Here is an 18,547-nt window from a genome sequence, read left to right on the forward strand (position 1 = left end):
TTAGTTTTATTTGTCGAACACAACAGTATATATAAGTATAAGCATGAAATAACCATACAAATTGGATATAATCAAAGGGAACATTAGGACAGGACTGGTAGGCACGCTGGTGCTCTTATGCACTTAATAAATTCCCTTTTGCTATTTGCATTTCCAGCATAATGGTGAGGTACTGGGGAACATCTTTGCCAGTCTAGCCGGTGACAAGTGCCACCTATAAAAGAGTTTGTAATGTTTTCTTTTTGGGTACAGACATTGTTAATTTATAATTTTTATTATAATAATTTGTAATAACCAATTAGATTTTTTTATTTAAGCCTCATATTCTGCAGATGGTTACTGATTTTTGCTGGACTATGACTTGAAAAAAGTTTTAAGAATTTGAAGGACATTTGTCAAATGAATGCATAGTTTGTGCGCTGTTCCTAAAATATATCAGAATTTGCTGTAGCTTGCAAACGTATTTACTGCCGAGTAGGCATGGAATAACGACAAGAACAGGGGATTGGCGGTGTGTTTGGTGTGTTATTAATTTTGGGTCAACTCTTAGTGACCAGATAAGCTAAATTTTCTCTGTGACAGTTGTTAATTTAGTAACATGGTTACTGTGATCAAAAAGTGATCACATGATCCCAAAACACGGCAACCGTCATAAATATGAGTCCGTTGCCAAGTTGTCAAAATTTTGATCATGTGACCACGGGGTTGCTGCGATGGCTGTGTGAAAAATGGCCATAAGTCACTTTTTTCAAGTGATGTTGTAACTTTCAATGGTCACTAAATGAATGGTTGTAAGTCACTCAGTGATTCGCTTAAGGAGCACAGCAAAAATGTCTTAAAATCAAGCGTGACTCACTTAACAACCGCCGTGCTTAGCAATGGAAGTTCCAGTCTCAATTGTGGTCATAAGTCAAGGACTACCTGTAGGCAGAGAGAGATCAGGCAAGCACCGACTCCTTCTGAAGGATATCCAAAGTATCCTTTATGTTATGTTATGTTAAAGTACTTCAAAGCATGTCTCAGTTTTATGTATGAAAGACCCCGATTTGGTTTAGTGGTTAAGGCGCCAGCTAGAAAGCAAGAGATTGTGAATTCAAGTCCTTTCTGAGAAAGCCAGCTGGGAGACTTTGGGCCAATCACCAGGAGATGGAGAGTTCTAGTTCCGCTTTAAGCATGGAAACCAGCTGGGTGACTTTGAGCCAATCACCGGGAGATGGAGAGTTCTAGTTCTGGTTTAGGCATGGAAACCAGCTGGATGATTTTGGGCCAATCACCGGGAAATGGAGAGTTCTAGTTCCGCTTTAAGCATGGAAACCAGCTGGATGATTTTGGGCCAATCACCGGGAGATGGAGAGTTTTAGTTCCGCTTTAGACATGGAAGCCAGCTAGGTGAGTTCAGGCCACTCACTCACTTTTAACCCACCCCACTTCACAGAGTTGTTGTCGGGAAAATAGGAGGAAGATGTGTTGGATATGTTTTCTGCCTTGAGGTATTGATAAAAATAATAAAGGGATACAAAGGAAAGGAAAGAAAGAAAAGAGAGAGAGAGAGAGAGAGAAAGGAAGGAAGGTGGGAAGGAAGAAAGCAAGAAGGAGAGAAAGCAAGAGAGAGAAAAAAGAGAAAGAAAGGAAGAAAAAGAAAGAAAGAGAAAGGAAGAAGGGAGGGAGGGAGGGAGGGAAGGAAGGAAGAAAGAAAGTAAGAAGTAAAGAAAACAAGAGAGAGAGAGAAAGAAAGAAAGGAAAAGAAAAAAAGAAAGAGAAAGGAAGGAAGGTGGGAAGGAAGAAAGCAAGAAGGAGAGAAAGCAAGAGAAAGAAAGAGAAAGAAAGGAAGAAAAGAAAGAAAGGAAGGAAGGAAAAAAGTAAGACATAGAGAAAGAAAGAGAAACAAAGAAAGAGAAAGGAAGAAAGAGAAAGGAAGAAAGAGAAAGAAAGAAAGGAAGGAGGGAAGGAAAAAAGCAAGAAGGAAAGAAAGCATGAGAGAAAGAGAGAGAAAGAAAAGAGAGAGAGAGAAAGAAAGAGAAAGAAAGGAAGGAGGGAAGGAAGAAAGGAAGTAAAGAAAGCAAGAGAGAAAGAAAGAAAGAGAAAGAAAGGAAGGAGGGAAGGAAGAAAGCAAGAAGGAAAGAAAGCAAGAGAGAGAAAAAAAAGGAAGAAAGAAAGAAAAAGAAAGGAAGAAGGGAGGGAGGGAGGGAGGGAAGGAAGGAAGAAAGAAAGTAAGAAGTAAAGAAAGCAAGAGAGAGAGAGAAAGAAAGAAAGGAAAAGAAAAAAAGAAAGAGAAAGAAAGGAAGGAGGGAAGGAAGAAAAGAAGAAGGAAAGAAAGCAAGAGAGAGAAAGAGAGAAAGAAAGAAAGAAAGCAAGAGAGAGAAAGAGAGAAAGAAAGAGAGAGAAAGAAAGAAGGGAGGGAGGGAAGGGAGAAAGGAAGAAGGAAAAAAAGCAAGAGAAAGCAAGAGAGAGAAAGCAAGAGAGAGAGAGACAAAGAAAGAAAGGAAGGAAGGAAGGAAGGAAGGAAGGAAGGAAGGAAGGAAGAAAGAAAGAAAGAAAGAAAGAAAGAAAGAAAGAAAGAAAGAAAGAAAGAAAGAAAGAAAGAAAGAAAAGTTAAATCAGGAATGGAGAACCACATTTTGAGGCCCAGGAGAGTGAATAGTGCTTTTTTAAAGTCCCTTTTTAAGACAAATTTAGACAAATCCTTGCTCTATTTTATCTAACAAGTCCACCACAAACTTTGGAGAGGGAACAGTCAGTCCTTCCCCACCCAAGGAGTTTTGGGATCTGGAAGCCGGATATATTTTGACCTCTCTGTGTGTTTTGTCCAGCACAAAAAAAAAAAAGCTGCAGTCTACATCAGCAAATTCTCAGGCATCCTTTTTTAAAAAAAACACAAACAAAACAGTTTCTAGTCCTTAAGGATGCAAATGGTGCCTTAAAGCTTACGATAAGCAGATGTGGAATTATACTGTCCTGTTTGTACATTTATGGTAAGTTTCAAGTTGACTAAAAAAACAAAAACCCCAAAAAAACCCAAAACCCAGCTTTCCGAAGCTGAGTTAATGCTGGCATCGCACCCGGCCTCTGTGCCTCCGCTCGGCATCAAACTTTCGCAACTTTTGCAGTAGCCTAGTGGGGGGGGGGGGAATTAATCCCACAGGCACCGTAAAGCTGATGGTGTGGATCAACATTCAGAAATCTCTTCCATGAAGTTTGGGGGGCAGAAAAGTTGGAGGACAGAAGGAACGTCTTTAATGTTTTCACGGAAAGCATTACGCAGCCATTTGTCCGGAATGGTATAGGGCAGTGATGGCTAATCTTTTTTCATCATATGCCAAAAGTGTGGGTTGTGTGTGAGGATATGTGTGTGCATATGTGCCTACACACATAATTCTATGTACCCCGCTCCCTGCGCATGTACTTGCAACCCCTCCTGAGCTCCCTCCGCATTTGGCATGTGATGGCACGATGGCCCGTTTTTGCTCTCCCCAGGTTCCCAGAGCCTTTCTAGGAGCCTGGGGAGGGCAAAAATGGCCTTCCCCACCCCCCAAAGGCCCACCGGAGGCCGGGAATGGCTTGTTTCCTGAGTTCCGGTGGGACCTAGAAAGGCTCTGGAGCCTAGGGAGAGCAAAAAACGGGCCTTCTGGTCCCACTGGAAGTTGGCAAATGGACCATTTCCCACCTCTGGAAGGCCTCCAGGGGGGTGGGGAAGGCTGCTTTTGCCCTCCCCAGACTCCTAGAAAGGCTCTGGAGCCTGGGAAGAGCGAAAAATGAGCCTCTCCCCACAGAGGCCCTCCGGAGGCCAGAAACAGCATGTTTCCTGATTTCTGGTGGGCCCAAAAGGCCCGAAAATCAGCTGGCGCGCACCGGAGCTGAGCTCACGTGCCCACCAATATGGCTCCCTGTGCCACCTGTGGCACGCATGACATAGGTTCGCCATCACGGGTATAGGGTCTCCTCCCTGAGCAGGGGGTTGGACTAGAAGACCTCTAAGTTCCCTCCCAACCCTGTTGTTCTATATTTTGTAAATAAAAATGCCCAATGATCTTCTGTCCTGCCTCAGCAGGGGGTTGGACTAGAAAACCTTCAAGGTCCCGTCCCAACTCTGTTATTCTGTTAAAATAGCTTATCGGAAATTTCCTTTATCATGTTTAAGAGGAGAGAAGGGGAGAGAGGCAGTGGTGAAATGCTACTGGTTTGCACTGGTTCGGGCGAACTGGTAGCAACGGCGGCAGGTGGTTCAGCGAACCCGTAGCAGCGGCAGCACGAGGCTCCTCCCACCCGCCTGGACATCGTTGCTTCCTGGTTTTAACCAGGAAGTAACCTGTTTTTGACCCTCTGCGCATGCGCAGAAGGCTTTGCGCATGCGCAGAGGGTCCAAAATCGCACGTGATGTGCACTTCCGAACCTGTAGGGAAGGTAAGTAGATTTCACCCCTGGAGAGAGGGAATGTTTTTAATGCTTTCAGGGAAAGCATTGGACAGCCATTTATCTGGAATGGTATATAGGCTCCTGCCCAAACAGGGGGTTGGGCTAGAAGACCTCCAAGGTCCCTTCCAACCCTGTTGTTCTATATTTTGTAAGTAAAAATGCCCCATCATCTTCTCAAGGGCACTGATAGAAACGCTGCCCTCTTAGACGTTGTCACTATAGAAATATATTGAGTATTTTTTATTTAATTGTTATAAAACGGATTTACAGGGGATAACAGAGGCATATGAAGAACCTGATGCTAAAAAGTGTGCGTGAAACTGTAAAGCACAATAAGGAGACAAGGGGATCGTTTAAAGACACAGAAATGAATGTAGAAGTCACTCCACAATTAGGGGGGAAAAGAACAACATGGTATTCAAGAAACAGATGAGAAATTAGAAAAAGCAGTGGAGGGGAAAAATCAAAATAAGTAGGAATCAATTAGATAACTCCTTTAGGTAAAGGTAAAGGTTCCCCTTGCACATATGTGCTAATCGTTTCTGACTCTAGGGGGCGGTGTTCATCTCTGTTTCAAAGCCGAAGAGCCAGCGCTGTCCGAAGACGTCTCCATGTTCATGCCATTAACTTGTGAAAGGTAGAACATATATATAAATGCATAAATAAATGCATAAGTAAATGTTGATGACAGACAGACAGACAGATAGATAGATAGATAGATAGATAGATAGATAGATAGATAGATAGATAGATAGATAGATAGAAGATATACTGTAGATAATAGAATAGAATAGAATAGAATAGAATAGAATAGAATAGAATAGAATAGAACAGAACAGAATTCTTTATTGGCCAAGGAATTTGTCGTTGGTGCATATGCTCTCAGTGTCCATAAAGAAAAAATAAAATATATTCGTCAAGAATCATAAGATACAACATTTTGTGATAGTCATAGGATACTAATAAGCCATCAAATCATACTAGGAAACAATAAAAACAATGTAAGTTGTAAAGATACAAGCAACATGGATCTAGCCATAAGTGGGAAGAGATAGGAAGAGATAGACAGATAAATAAAAAGAAAGAAAGGAAAGAAAAAGGAAAGAAAAAGAGAGAAAAAAAGAAAGAAAAAGAAAGAAAGAAAGAAAGAAAGAGAAAGAGAGAAAGAAAGAAAGAAAGAAAAAGAAAGAAACTTTTGGCTGACCAAAACTTCTCACCAACTTACTTACTTACTTACCTATTTATCTATAAACTATTTGGTCATAAGTTGAGGACTAGCTGTACAAGAACATTAGGTTAATATACACATTTCAGAGGCAGCAGAAGAATATTATGAATGGAAGTCAAAATTTGAAATCTGGGAACACAGTTTCTCGATCACGACCACAAAAACTTTTTATAACTTTTGATTGTTGGGAAAGTGCTATCATACCAGTGGTGAGTTTCACTTACCTTTGCTACTGGTTTGCTCGCATGTGCAGAGCATATTTGATGACATCCGGGTGTGTGTGTGGACGGAGCCTCCAGCCATTGCTGTTAACGGTTCGCCCGGGCATGCACGCACATGCAAACCGGTAGTAAAGTATAACCCACCCCTGACACACATATATATAAATTGGCAAAAAAAAAATAGCAGTTATCTTCAAAATAAAAGCAATGCGGTTCTATTGCATTGATGGCATAGACTTATTTATATTTCATTTCTAATTTCAATTGATCTCACGCTAGCTGGATAGAAGCAGCCAGAAAAACAAATGCCCAGGTCTGAATTATTCTATTGTTTTAGGTTCCTGTTTTAAGTGCTCCAATATTGAGAGATTGCAATATTGAGAGATTTTCCAAATTAAGATTGCATTTCTGTGCACGCTTACCTGGATAAAAAATGAATTAGGTTTGTCTTTGGCGAGACATATTTCTATAAATATGTTTTTCCACCATTGCAGAATTGTTCATGCTAATTAGTGTTTGCAGCAGAACAAGCTGTTGAAGTGCTGTCCCGGTGTGTGGAAGCCGTACGGGTCTGGATGGGGAGAAACAGGCTCAAGCTTAATCCCTCCAAGACGGAGTGGCTGTGGATGCCGGCACCCCGTTTCAGTCAGCTGCAGCCGCGGCTGACTGTTGGAGGCGAGTTATTGGCCCCAAAGGATAGGGTGCGCAACTTAGGTGTCCTCCTGGATGAACGGCTGTCGTTTGAAGATCATTTGACGGCTGTCTCCAGGAGGACCTTCCACCAGGTTCACCTGGTTCGGCAGTTGCGCCCCTTCCTTGATCGGGATGCCTTGTGCACAGTCACTCATGCGCTCGTTACCTCTCGCTTGGATTATTGTAATGCTCTCTACATGGGGCTCCCCTTGAGGTGCACTCGGAGGCTTCAGTTAGTCCAGAATGCAGCTGCGCGGGTGATAGAGGGAGCTTCGCGTAGCTCCCGCGTAACACCGCTCCTGCACAGGCTGCACTGGCTACCTGTGGCCTTTCGGGTGCACTTTAAGGTTTTGGTCACTACCTTTAAAGCGCTCCATGGCTTAGGGCCTGGGTACTTACGGGACCGCCTGCTGTTACCGCATGCCTCCCACCGACCCGTACGCTCTCACAGAGAGGGACTTCTCAGGGTGCCGTCCGCCAAGCAATGTCGGCTGGCGGCCCCCAGGGGAAGGTCCTTCTCTGTGGGGGCTCCCACACTCTGGAACGAGCTTCCCCCGGGTTTACGCCAAATACCTGACATTCGGACCTTCCGCCGCGAACTGAAGACACATCTTTTCATTCGCGCGGGGCTGGCTTAAATTTTATTGATTTTAAATTATCTATTATTAATTTTAATGGGGTTTTAGTTTTATATATTTTAAAGTTTTTTAGGCCAATTATTAAATAAGTTTTTTAATTTGTATTTTAAATTGTATATTGTATTGTTTGTTTTTATTTTTGGCTGTACACCGCCCTGAGTCCTTCGGGAGAAGGGCGGTATAAAAATCGAATAAATAAAATAAATAAATAAATAAATAAATAAATAAATAAATAAATAAATATTATAGATAGATAGATAGATTATCTATCTATCTATCTATCTGTCTGTCTGTCTGTCTATCTGTCTCTGTGTGTGTGTGTGTGTTTTCTGAGGTTTTTGCGGGTGTTTATATGTAGGTCTTTGGTTATTCGGATTTTCTCCTGCGTAAAATTGGAAGTGTCTTGCCGACGTTTTAACGAAGTCTCATTCGTCATCTTCAGGCCGGTGTTTTCAGCTTCGTGCTTCTATGAGCTGCGATCACACATTTTATTTTATTTTATTTATTTGTCACAACAGTATATATAAGCATAAGCATGAAAATAACTATATAATATATAAGCATATATATGAGCATAAGTATGTAATAACTATATTAATTGGATATAATGAGAAGAAACAATAGGACAGGAACGGTAGGCACGTTGGTGCTCTTATGCACGTCCCTTATAGACCTCTTAGGAATGGGGTGAGGTCAATAGTAGAGAGTTTTTGGTTAAAGCTTTGGGGATTTTGAGAAGAGACCACAGAGTCAGGTAGCGTGTTCCAAGCATTAATAACTCTGTTACAGAAGTCATATTTTCTGCAATCAAGATTGAAACAGTTAACATTGAGTTTAAATCTATTGTTTGCTCTTGTATTGTTATGATTGAAGTGGAAATAGTCTTCAACAGGAAGGACATTGCAATAGATTATTCTATGAGTTAAACACAGGTCTTGTCGAAGGTGGCGGCGTTCTAAGTTTTCAAAATTCAAGATTTCAAATCTGGTGGCATAAGGTATTTTGTTGTATTCAGAGGAGTGGAGAACTCTTCTTGTAAAATATTTCTGGACACGTTCAATTGTATTGATGTCTGAAATGTGGTATGGGTTCCAGACAGGCGAGCTGTATTCAAGAATTGGTCTACCAAATGTTTTATAAGCTATGGTTAGCAGTGTAGTGTTTTTAGAGAAGAAACTATGTAAGGTCAGGTTTACAACTCTTAAAGCCTTTTTTGCGATGTAATTGCAGTGGGCTTTGGCACTTAGATCATTGGATATGAAAACTCCAAGGTCTTTAACAGCGTGGGGGGTCATCTGTAAGGTAATGTCCATCGAGTTTGTATTTAGTGTTTAGATTCTTTTTTCCAATGTGTAAGACAGAGCATTTGCTGTTGAGATTTGGAGTTGCCAAGTTTTTGACCATTCTGAGACAAAGTCAAGGTGTTTTTGGTAGTGTTAAATATTTTGACATCGTCAGCGAAGAGAACACAATTACTTTTAATATGGTCACAGAAATCATTAATGTATAATATGAAGAGTGTTGGTCCAAGAACACTGCCTTGGGGAACGCCGCTATTGACAGGAACAGGATTTGATAGGGCTAATTGTTGTCTGTTTATAGGAACGCTGTTATCCAATTGTGGAGGGGTCCAGAGATGCCGTAGGATTTTAGTTTTAGGAGAAGTTTGTCGTGAACCACTGAGTCAAAAGCTTTATAGAAGTGTAATGTAAATTGCATCTATTGTTTTGCCTTGATCAAGATTTGTTTTTACAGTGAATAAGTTGTAAGTTACATGATAATATTTTTCTGAAACCAAATTGTTTATTAGAGAGTAGATTGTTTGTTTCTAGGTGGAGGGTAATGGCTTGGTTGATGATAGATTCCATAACTTTACAGGTGACACAGCATAGAGAGATAAGTCTATAATTTTCAACTAAGCTGGGGTCTCCTTTTTTGAAGACAGGGATGACTGTGCCTAGTGACTAAAGTTTGGGAAGGGAACTGGTCATGAAGGCTTTTTCAAAGATTATGCTTAGGGGTTCTGCTATATTAGAGGAACGCTTTTTTAAGAAGTATGCACATAGTCCATCAGGTCCTATAGATAGGGATGGTTTCAGTTTGTGAAGAGCTTTTTCAACCTTTTCTTCAGTGAAATCTATATGTGTTAGGTTGTTGTTGGTGCGGTTGGGGAATGTCGGGTATGAGCCATTACTGTTAACAAAGACTGAGCCAAAGAATGTGTTAAAGAGGTTTGCTTTAACTGTTTCATCATTATTTTCTTTGCCGTTAGATTCTTTTAGTGGTGGGATGGATCTCGAGTCATTAAGTTTGTTGTTCACAAAATTATAAAAAGCATGATTGGAATTTGTGCGCAGAAGGTCTTCTTGCTGGGTGTGGTAATTGGTGCATTCAATTTTTATTTGGTTGCATATATCTCTGTAGCGGTTTTTGAAATTAGCTACATGTCCCTACATTGCTCCTAGAAGCACGAAGCTGAAAACACTGGCCTGAAGATGACGAATAAGACTTCGTCAAAATGTCGCCAAGACACTTCCAATTTTATGTGGGAGAAAACCCGAATAACCAAAGACCTACATATATATATGTATGTATGTATGTATGTATGTATGTATATGTATGTATGTATATATAAATTTATATCCATGTTTTTTCAAAATTCAAATAGCCTTCCCCCCGCCCAACCTTGTGAGAGATCTGGTTGCATTGATGTCGCCTACGAAATTGCTATATTTTGAACGTGTTTTGACTCGACCTTATATTTCCTAGTAGCAGGCCTCGTTTCTGAACGGATGCTCAAAATATTATATTGTGAAATAAAATCAGGATTGCCCTGACAAATTACTTTGGCAGGTAGGATGGAAAACAGCCAAGCAACATGGTTTCATTTTGTAACAGAAAGAACGATCCAATTTAATTACGGTGTTCTAGTCCATATGACGAAGAGAGAGAGGGAAGATGAGTCACTCTTTCAATTAAGCATAGGTTAGAAAAGTATTGATGCAATCCATAAATTATTTTATCGACGTACAGTCCTTCACCCTATGATGAAATTTTGGGCCCCCAAATTTCCGTTGCTAAGTGAGACAATTGTTAGGTGAGCTTCGCCTTATTTTACGACTTTTCTTGCAATAGTTGTTAAGTGAATCACTGCCATTGTTATGTTCGTAACCTGGTTGATAAGTGAATCTGGCTTCCCCATTTTTTCTTTGCCTGCCAGAAGGTCACAAAAGAGGATCATGTTGCTGTGAGTGAGTTGGTGACAATACAGATTTTCCAAATAAAATAAAAATAAAAATGAGTCAACTGTTGAGCATCTGAATTTTGATCACATAACCAGAGGGATGCGGCAACGGTCGTAAAAGTGAAAACTGGCCCCTATGTCACTTTTTTCAGTGCTGTTGTAACATCGAACGGTCACTAAATGAACATTGTAAGTCGAGGACTAGCTGTATTGTAAATGTGTGATTGTTGCCAAGGATCAGATGACCACCAGGTCCTATAGATAGGGATGGTTTCAGTTTGTGAAGAGCTTTTTCAACCTTTTCTTCAGTGAAATCTATATGTGTTAGGTTGTTGTTGGTGCGGTTGGGGAATGTCGGGTATGAGCCATTACTGTTAACAAAGACTGAGCCAAAGAATGTGTTAAAGAGGTTTGCTTTAACTGTTTCATCATTATTTTCTTTGCCGTTAGATTCTTTTAGTGGTGGGATGGATCTCGAGTCATTAAGTTTGTTGTTCACAAAATTATAAAAAGCATGATTGGAATTTGTGCGCAGAAGGTCTTCTTGCTGGGTGTGGTAATTGGTGCATTCAATTTTTATTTGGTTGCATATATCTCTGTAGCGGTTTTTGAAATTAGCTACATGTCCCTACATTGCTCCTAGAAGCACGAAGCTGAAAACACTGGCCTGAAGATGACGAATAAGACTTCGTCAAAATGTCGCCAAGACACTTCCAATTTTATGTGGGAGAAAACCCGAATAACCAAAGACCTACATATATATATGTATGTATGTATGTATGTATGTATATGTATGTATGTATGTATGTATGTATATATAAATTTATATCCATGTTTTTTCAAAATTCAAATAGCCTTCCCCCCGCCCAACCTTGTGAGAGATCTGGTTGCATTGATGTCGCCTACGAAATTGCTATATTTTGAACGTGTTTTGACTCGACCTTATATTTCCTAGTAGCAGGCCTCGTTTCTGAACGGATGCTCAAAATATTATATTGTGAAATAAAATCAGGATTGCCCTGACAAATTACTTTGGCAGGTAGGATGGAAAACAGCCAAGCAACATGGTTTCATTTTGTAACAGAAAGAACGATCCAATTTAATTACGGTGTTCTAGTCCATATGACGAAGAGAGAGAGGGAAGATGAGTCACTCTTTCAATTAAGCATAGGTTAGAAAAGTATTGATGCAATCCATAAATTATTTTATCGACGTACAGTCCTTCACCCTATGATGAAATTTTGGGCCCCCAAATTTCCGTTGCTAAGTGAGACAATTGTTAGGTGAGTCACTTATTTTACGACTTTTCTTGCAATAGTTGTTAAGTGAATCACTGCCATTGTTATGTTCGTAACCTGGTTGATAAGTGAATCTGGCTTCCCCATTTTTTCTTTGCCTGCCAGAAGGTCACAAAAGAGGATCATGTTGCTGTGAGTGAGTTGGTGACAATACAGATTTTCCAAATAAAATAAAAATAAAAATGAGTCAACTGTTGAGCATCTGAATTTTGATCACATAACCAGAGGGATGCGGCAACGGTCGTAAAAGTGAAAACTGGCCCCTATGTCACTTTTTTCAGTGCTGTTGTAACATCGAACGGTCACTAAATGAACATTGTAAGTCGAGGACTAGCTGTATTGTAAATGTGTGATTGTTGCCAAGGATCAGATGACCACCAGGCCACTATGATGGACGTAAGTGTGAGGACTGGTCCTAAGCCACTTTATTGAGCTGCCCCACAATTTCAAACACGCCACTACAAGTATGGTCATAATAGAATGGAATAACGGAGTTGGAAGGGACCTTGGAGGTCTTCTAGTCCAACCCCCTGCTCAGGCAGGAAACCCTACACCACTTCAGACAAATGGTTGTCCAACCTCTTCTTAAAAACTTCCAGTGTTGGAGAATCCACAACTTCTGGAGGCAAGTTGTTCCACTGATTAATTGTTCTAACAGGAATTTTCTCCTAGGTTGCTTCTCTCCTTGATTAGTTTCCACCCGTTGCCTCTTGTCCTGCCCTAATTCAAGGACTAATGTCTGTATTGATCCAGAAAAATAACTTTCTTCCAATGCAAAAGTTTTGTACGTCCTTCCAAAAATGGTGGCAGGAAAGGCGGAGGATAGGCAGGATTGTATTCTGCAAGATAGATTTTCTCGGCCTCCAAGAATTTACCAATTAAAATGGAATCCGCGCCAAGACTGGCTGAGGAATTCTGGGAGTTGAAGTCCACCTGCCCTAAAGTTGCTGTGGTTGAGAAACAAGGATTTAAATCTGTTTGCTGCCGGTCTTCGCCAGGACAAGATCTCTCTTCTAAACCACAGGGATGCTTCAACAGGCTGGGGAATGCTGGGAGTTGAAGTCCACCTATCTTAAAAGTTCCCAAGGTTGAAAAACACTGGGGTCAAAAGGATTTTCTTACTATATTATTATAATAAGGGTCAAAGGCGTATTATCAAGCAGTCATTTTTCAAACCCACTCCCTTGCTCTAAGAGGGGCACAAGAGTGTTCTAAACGCACACACACACACACACGTATATGTATATATACATATGTAGGTCTTCGGTTATTCGGGCTTTCTCCCGCGTAAAATTGGAAGTGTCTTGGCGACGTGTCGACGAAATCCCATTCGTCATCATCAGGCAAGGTGCTTACAGCTTCGTATTTCTAGCTTCCTATTTCTAGCTTTGTATTTCTCCTAGAAGCTGTAAGCACCTAGCCTGATGATGACGAATGGGATTTCGTCGAAACATCGCCAAGACACTTCCAATTTTACGCGGGAGAAAACCCGAATAACCGAAGACCGACATACAACCCCCCGCGAAAACCTCACACACACACACACACACATATTTAAAGGTTCCCTTCGCACATATGCGCTAGTCGTTCCCGAATCTAGAGGGCGGTGCTCATCTCCGTTTCGAAGCTGAAGAGCCAGCGCTGTCCGAAGATACCTCCATGGTCATGTGGCCGGCACGGCTCAATGCCAAAGGCGCACGCAACGCTGTTCCCTTCCCACCAAAGGTGGCCCCTATTTTCCTACTTGCATTTTTTACATTAGGTTGGAACTGTTAGGTTGGCTGAAGCTGGGGCAAGTAACAGGAGCTCACCCCGTTACGCGGCACTAGGGATTCGAACCGCTGAACTGTTGAACTTTCGATCAACAAACTTAGCATCTTAGCTACTGGGCCACTGCGTCCCTTACACACACACACACACACACACACACACACACACACACACACACATACACACACCGTGTTTCCCCAAAAATAAGACCTCCCCTGAAAATAAGACCGCCCCCGAAAATATTTAAACATGCGCAGCCGGTCCCCGCCATTTCCTCTGGTTAGGGTTAGGGAGACAGAGCTGGAAATCAGGTAAGACTGCAAGAGGAGCCCCGTCTTGCTCCATGCACCCCAAAATAGTAAGACCTCCCAGAAAATAAGGCCAAGCACTTATTTCGGGGTTCAAAAAAAATATAAGACAGGATCTTATTTGGGGGGAAACACGGTATATATAACAGGTAGTCCACAACTTACGAATGCAACTGAGCCAAGATTTCTGTTGTTAAGTGAGACATTTGTTTTGCCCCATTTTACGACCAGCTGTTAAGGGAACCACTGCAGCTGTTCAATTAGTAAACCGGTTGTTAAGGGAATCTGCCTTCCCCACTGACTTTGCTTCTCAGAAGGTCGCAAAAGGGGAATCACACGACACCCCCCCAAGACGCTGCAACCGTCATAAATATGAGTCACTTACCAAATATCTGATTTTTTGATCACATCCGTTACCAAATGTCTGGGTTTTTTTGATCATGAAAATGCTGCAACAGCTGCACGTGTGAAAAACAGTCATAAATCACTTTTTTTCAGTGCCGTTGTAATTTCGAACGGTCACTAAACGAACTGTTGTTAGTCGAGGACTACTTGTATCGTGGGGTTTCAAAAAAACAAACAAACTCGAAGTTACTGCTTTTAGCTTTCTTAGCTGGACGGCGTTTCCTTTGCTGATATTTTACGTTGCATTTAAAATTTATAATCCTGATTTTTTAATATATATTTTTTTAAATGCACTGTAGCTGTTTTCTCTTAGGGGTCCCAGCCAAGCTGCCAAGGACTGGGCAGGATATGCAGCTACTAAGCAAATAAATCGACGAAGGGTTTGATGTGGGTGGGAAACTGCCTGCAGTATTTATGGGAATGGAATGGGGAAAGTTTTACTGGATTCTCAGGAAACCCAGCTGTAATTGCTCACAACTGTTGTGCAAACGAAGAAAGCAATTCTTGGTCGGACAGCTTTGCACTTCTCTTGATTTTCTAGCACCAGGGGGAAAAAAAAATTAAATATACGAGAGTAGAGGTACAGGTAATCCTTGACTTCTAGGAGCCCAAATTTTCAGTCGCTAAGTGGGACGGTCGTGAAGTGACTTGGGCCCCATTTTACGACCTTGCTTGCCAGAGTTGTTAAGGGAGTCACTGCAGTTGATAAGTTAGTAACACAGTTGTTAAGTGAATCGGGCTTCCCCCCCCTTAACTTTGCGGGTCGGAAAGTTGTAAAATGGGATCACGTGACCCCGGGCGGGGCACTGCGACCGTCTTAAATATGAGTCAGTTGCCAAGTGTCTGAATTTTGATCGTGTGACTATGGGGAGGCTGCATTGGTCGTAAGTGTGGAAAAACAGTCCTAACCAGGGGTGAAATGCTCCCGGATCGGACTGGATCGCGCGATCCGGTAGCAATCGTGGCTGGTAGTTCAGCGATCCGCTAGCGATGGCGGAGCAAAGCTCCGCCCACCCACCTGGGTGTCATTACTTCCTGGTTTTAACCAGGAAGTAATGTGTTCTTTACTTAATGTGCGTAATGACATAATGTGCATTACGTAATGTACATTCATGTGACATGCACTTCCGAACCGGTAAGGAAGGTAAGTAGATTTCACCCCTGGTTCTAACTCACTTTTTTCCAAGTGCCAATGAAATTTCAAATGGTCACTAGACGAATGGTTGTAAGTTGAGGACTACTCCACGACTGCTCAACTTAGGGACCATTTGAAGTTCTGATGGACCTCCCCAGAGATACCTATGACTTGGTTTTGAAGTTCCCACATACATACTCCAGATCAGAGGTCTCCAACCTTGGCAACTTTAAGCCTGGAGGACTTCAAATCCCAGAATCCCCCAGCCAGCTTTGCTTTAAGCCTGGAGGACTTTAAGCCTGGAGGACTTCAACTCCCAGAATTCTGGGAGTTGAAGTGTTCCAGGCTTAAAGTTGCCAAGGTTGGAGACCCCTGCTCCAGATCACATGATCCCATCTGGTTGCTTGGCAACCAGTGGTGGAATTCAACCGGTTCGGGTGAACCGGTAGCAGCGACCTGCAGGTGGCCATGCACTCCACCCTGGCGCTATGTCGTCCTATTTAGCCATGTTTTTTAAGCCGTGCGCATGTGTGCACGCAAGCATTTTCAGGGTGAGCGAACCGGTTGTTAAATTATATGAAGGCCACATGTTAAATTATATGAAGGCCATCACATCTGATGGCAACCAGCCATCATTTACCCCTCTTTGCTGCATTCTAAGCACCTGAATTTTGATAATGTGACCGTGGGAAGGCTACAACGATTGTTAAGTATGAAAACTGGTCGTAAGTCACTTTTTTTCAGTGCCGTTGTTACTTTGAACAGTCATTAAAACGAACTGTTGTTTGTCTGACGTGGCTGACCCTTTCTCCCGTCTCTTTCTTTCTCCTTTTAGGGAATCCCACTGCCTACTTTTGGGGGACTTTTTCCGTACCCGTATACTTACATGGCGGCTGCAGCTGCTGCGGCCTCCGCCATGCCGGTGACCAGTGCCACCACCGCCAGCTCGCTCTCCCGGAACCCGTTCCTGAGCAGCGCTCGACCTCGCCCGCGGTTCAACCCTTACCAGATCCCGGTGGCCATCCCTCCCAGCACCAGCCTCCTAACTACCGGGTTGCCTGCCGGTTTGAATGCCGGCGCGGAAGCCTCCAAGCCCGGGAACAGTCGGGAATCGAGTCCTCTTTCGGATCTGCCCGTCCCGAAAGCCAGCACCCAGCGGGCGTCTCTGTCCCCCAAGCCATCTTTGAAAGAGTCCATGAACGAGTTGCAAAACATCCAGAGACTGGTCAGCGGTTTGGAGACCCAAAGGGAAGTATCCCCTAGTAGGAATTCCCCCAAGTCGACGGTTCACGGAAGCAGCCAACCCCCTAGAGCTTAGGAGCGGTTGGGAAAGAGATGTGTACAGCACACAGCATATAAATATTTATTTTTTAAGAAAAAGGGGAGACGAGATGGAGAGGGGTCGGAGTCTAGAGGCATCAGTAGCTTGGCATCCTACTAGAGGCGCAAGCAGAGACGAGGGCCAAGCAGAGGAGGCAGGGAAAGTATGTAGGAAGGCCGTTGCTAACCAGTTTTTCGAACTTACGCTGTGATCTCAACAGCCCGCCCATATTTTATCTGTTTTTTTGGTCTGGGATTGAGCAGAAGAGGTCCGTTTTTAGCCAAAGGCATCTCTAAAATGGCCGCCAGAGAGGAAGATGGCGTCTTAGGTCAACCTCCAACTCCTTTTGGAAAAAACCCTTGGCACTTTTCTTCCTCCGAGGATTGAATTTTGAAATGCGGACGATGCCGTAGGACTCAGCCCTCCGATGCTAGGAAAACGGGGAAGAAGAGGAGAGCTTTTTTGCCAAGCTCTAAACGTTAGGAAATCGGTGTTCATTATTAGCCAGAGGAGATAAGCGACGTTATTCACAAGCGTCGAAGGCCACCAAAAAGAAGAAGGAGGGGAAAAAATGCAAAATAAACACGAACTCTTTCCACATTTCAACTTTCAGAGTTGGTGCAATCCACGTGTGACTTCGGATCTTTCGGTTTGGGGACTTTCTCTCTGCAGTATCAGAAAATTTAAAGCGAAAAAGGAAAAAAAAAAGAAACATAATATTTATGGAATAAAATGGTAATTTCTGTAAATAAGCTATAACGAATTTCCCCCCTCCCCAAATATGCAAAAATTGGTATTAATTTATTTAGAGTTGTACATTGGAGTGTACATAATTAGAGTTTAACTCATGTTTGATTTCTTTCTTTTTTTTCATTTTACGTGAACGTACGTATATTGTAAATGAAGATCTGGTTTCAGAAGTCCCTGGGGAGGGGGTCAAAAAAACCAGGTAGGCGTGGCCAGAGCGGTGCTGTCCAAGCCCTGCCCACTTTCCCATGTGACATCAAAGGGGCGGGGCTTTGAACGCGAGGGCGGAGCAACTATCTTGAATTTCGTTTTTAACCTGCCACAGACTTCCCTGCTTGTTTAACTCTTTGTGAACGGAAGAAAAATTTTGTTCTGTATCTAAAAAAAACTAAAAAACGAGGAAAAATGTTTACCCCGTCTGTTGGAAGACAATCATTATTTTTAGATCCGGCTAAAAAAGGCCAGGAGACGATCAATTCCTTCAAAAGGAACTCGACAGGGAATATATGCGACGTTCTCCTTATATATAGTTCAAAGAACGGTGAATAATGAGTGAATGATTTAAAAAATAAAAACTTTTACAGTGCGGGGTATTCAAAGGAAAAAAAAAAAACAGTACAGGAAGATTTTTATTTTTCACTCCAGAAAGGTGGGGTGGGGTGAGAAAGAATACCAGAAACCTTTAAAACTATATGAAAATTTAAAATATCACATGGAGGGTGTGCTGTATATTGTTTTTTTTTTTAATGGCATCATTAGAAAATGTGCTGGTTATTCAGGTATCTTCTCGGTTCGATTTTTGGGATGAGTCCTCTCACAACTTTCAATAAAAAAAAATATTCAAAGAGTTGTACTTCCTCTTTGTTTTTTCTCTCTTTATTTTGAGCCTGGGACCTGGAAATGGATGTGGGGTGGGTGGGTGTCAGTTTGGATCCTCATGAGCCACAGGGGATGGGTGGGATCTTTGAAATGGCAAATCTTTGAGGAAAGTTTGATTGTGCAGCCCCAAGCTTTTCTCCTTGCATGATGGACCACGTCACCTCTGCAACTCCCAAAGCCAGCATCTCTTCCCGATTCAGCTGGAACTCACCCACCTGAATTGTAGTGATGGGGACAGGTAGGTAAT

At 42.3% G+C, this 18,547-nt stretch overlaps 1 protein-coding gene across 1 annotated transcript in view; it reads left to right on the plus strand.

Annotated features, from left to right (window-relative positions):
• TBX2 (T-box transcription factor 2) overlaps positions 1-18,258 on the plus strand; it is a 64,699-nt gene extending 46,441 nt beyond the window's left edge. The window contains exon 7 of the mRNA XM_058164105.1: positions 16,189-18,258. Coding sequence (XP_058020088.1) covers positions 16,189-16,671 — 483 coding nt within the window. The 3' untranslated portion in view covers positions 16,672-18,258. The remainder of the gene's footprint in view (positions 1-16,188) is intronic.
• Positions 18,259-18,547: the final 289 nt, after the last annotated feature.

The sequence above is a fragment of the Ahaetulla prasina genome, chromosome 1, assembly GCF_028640845.1.
Source record: "Ahaetulla prasina isolate Xishuangbanna chromosome 1, ASM2864084v1, whole genome shotgun sequence".
In the NCBI taxonomy this organism is placed as follows: Eukaryota; Metazoa; Chordata; class Lepidosauria; order Squamata; family Colubridae; genus Ahaetulla; species Ahaetulla prasina.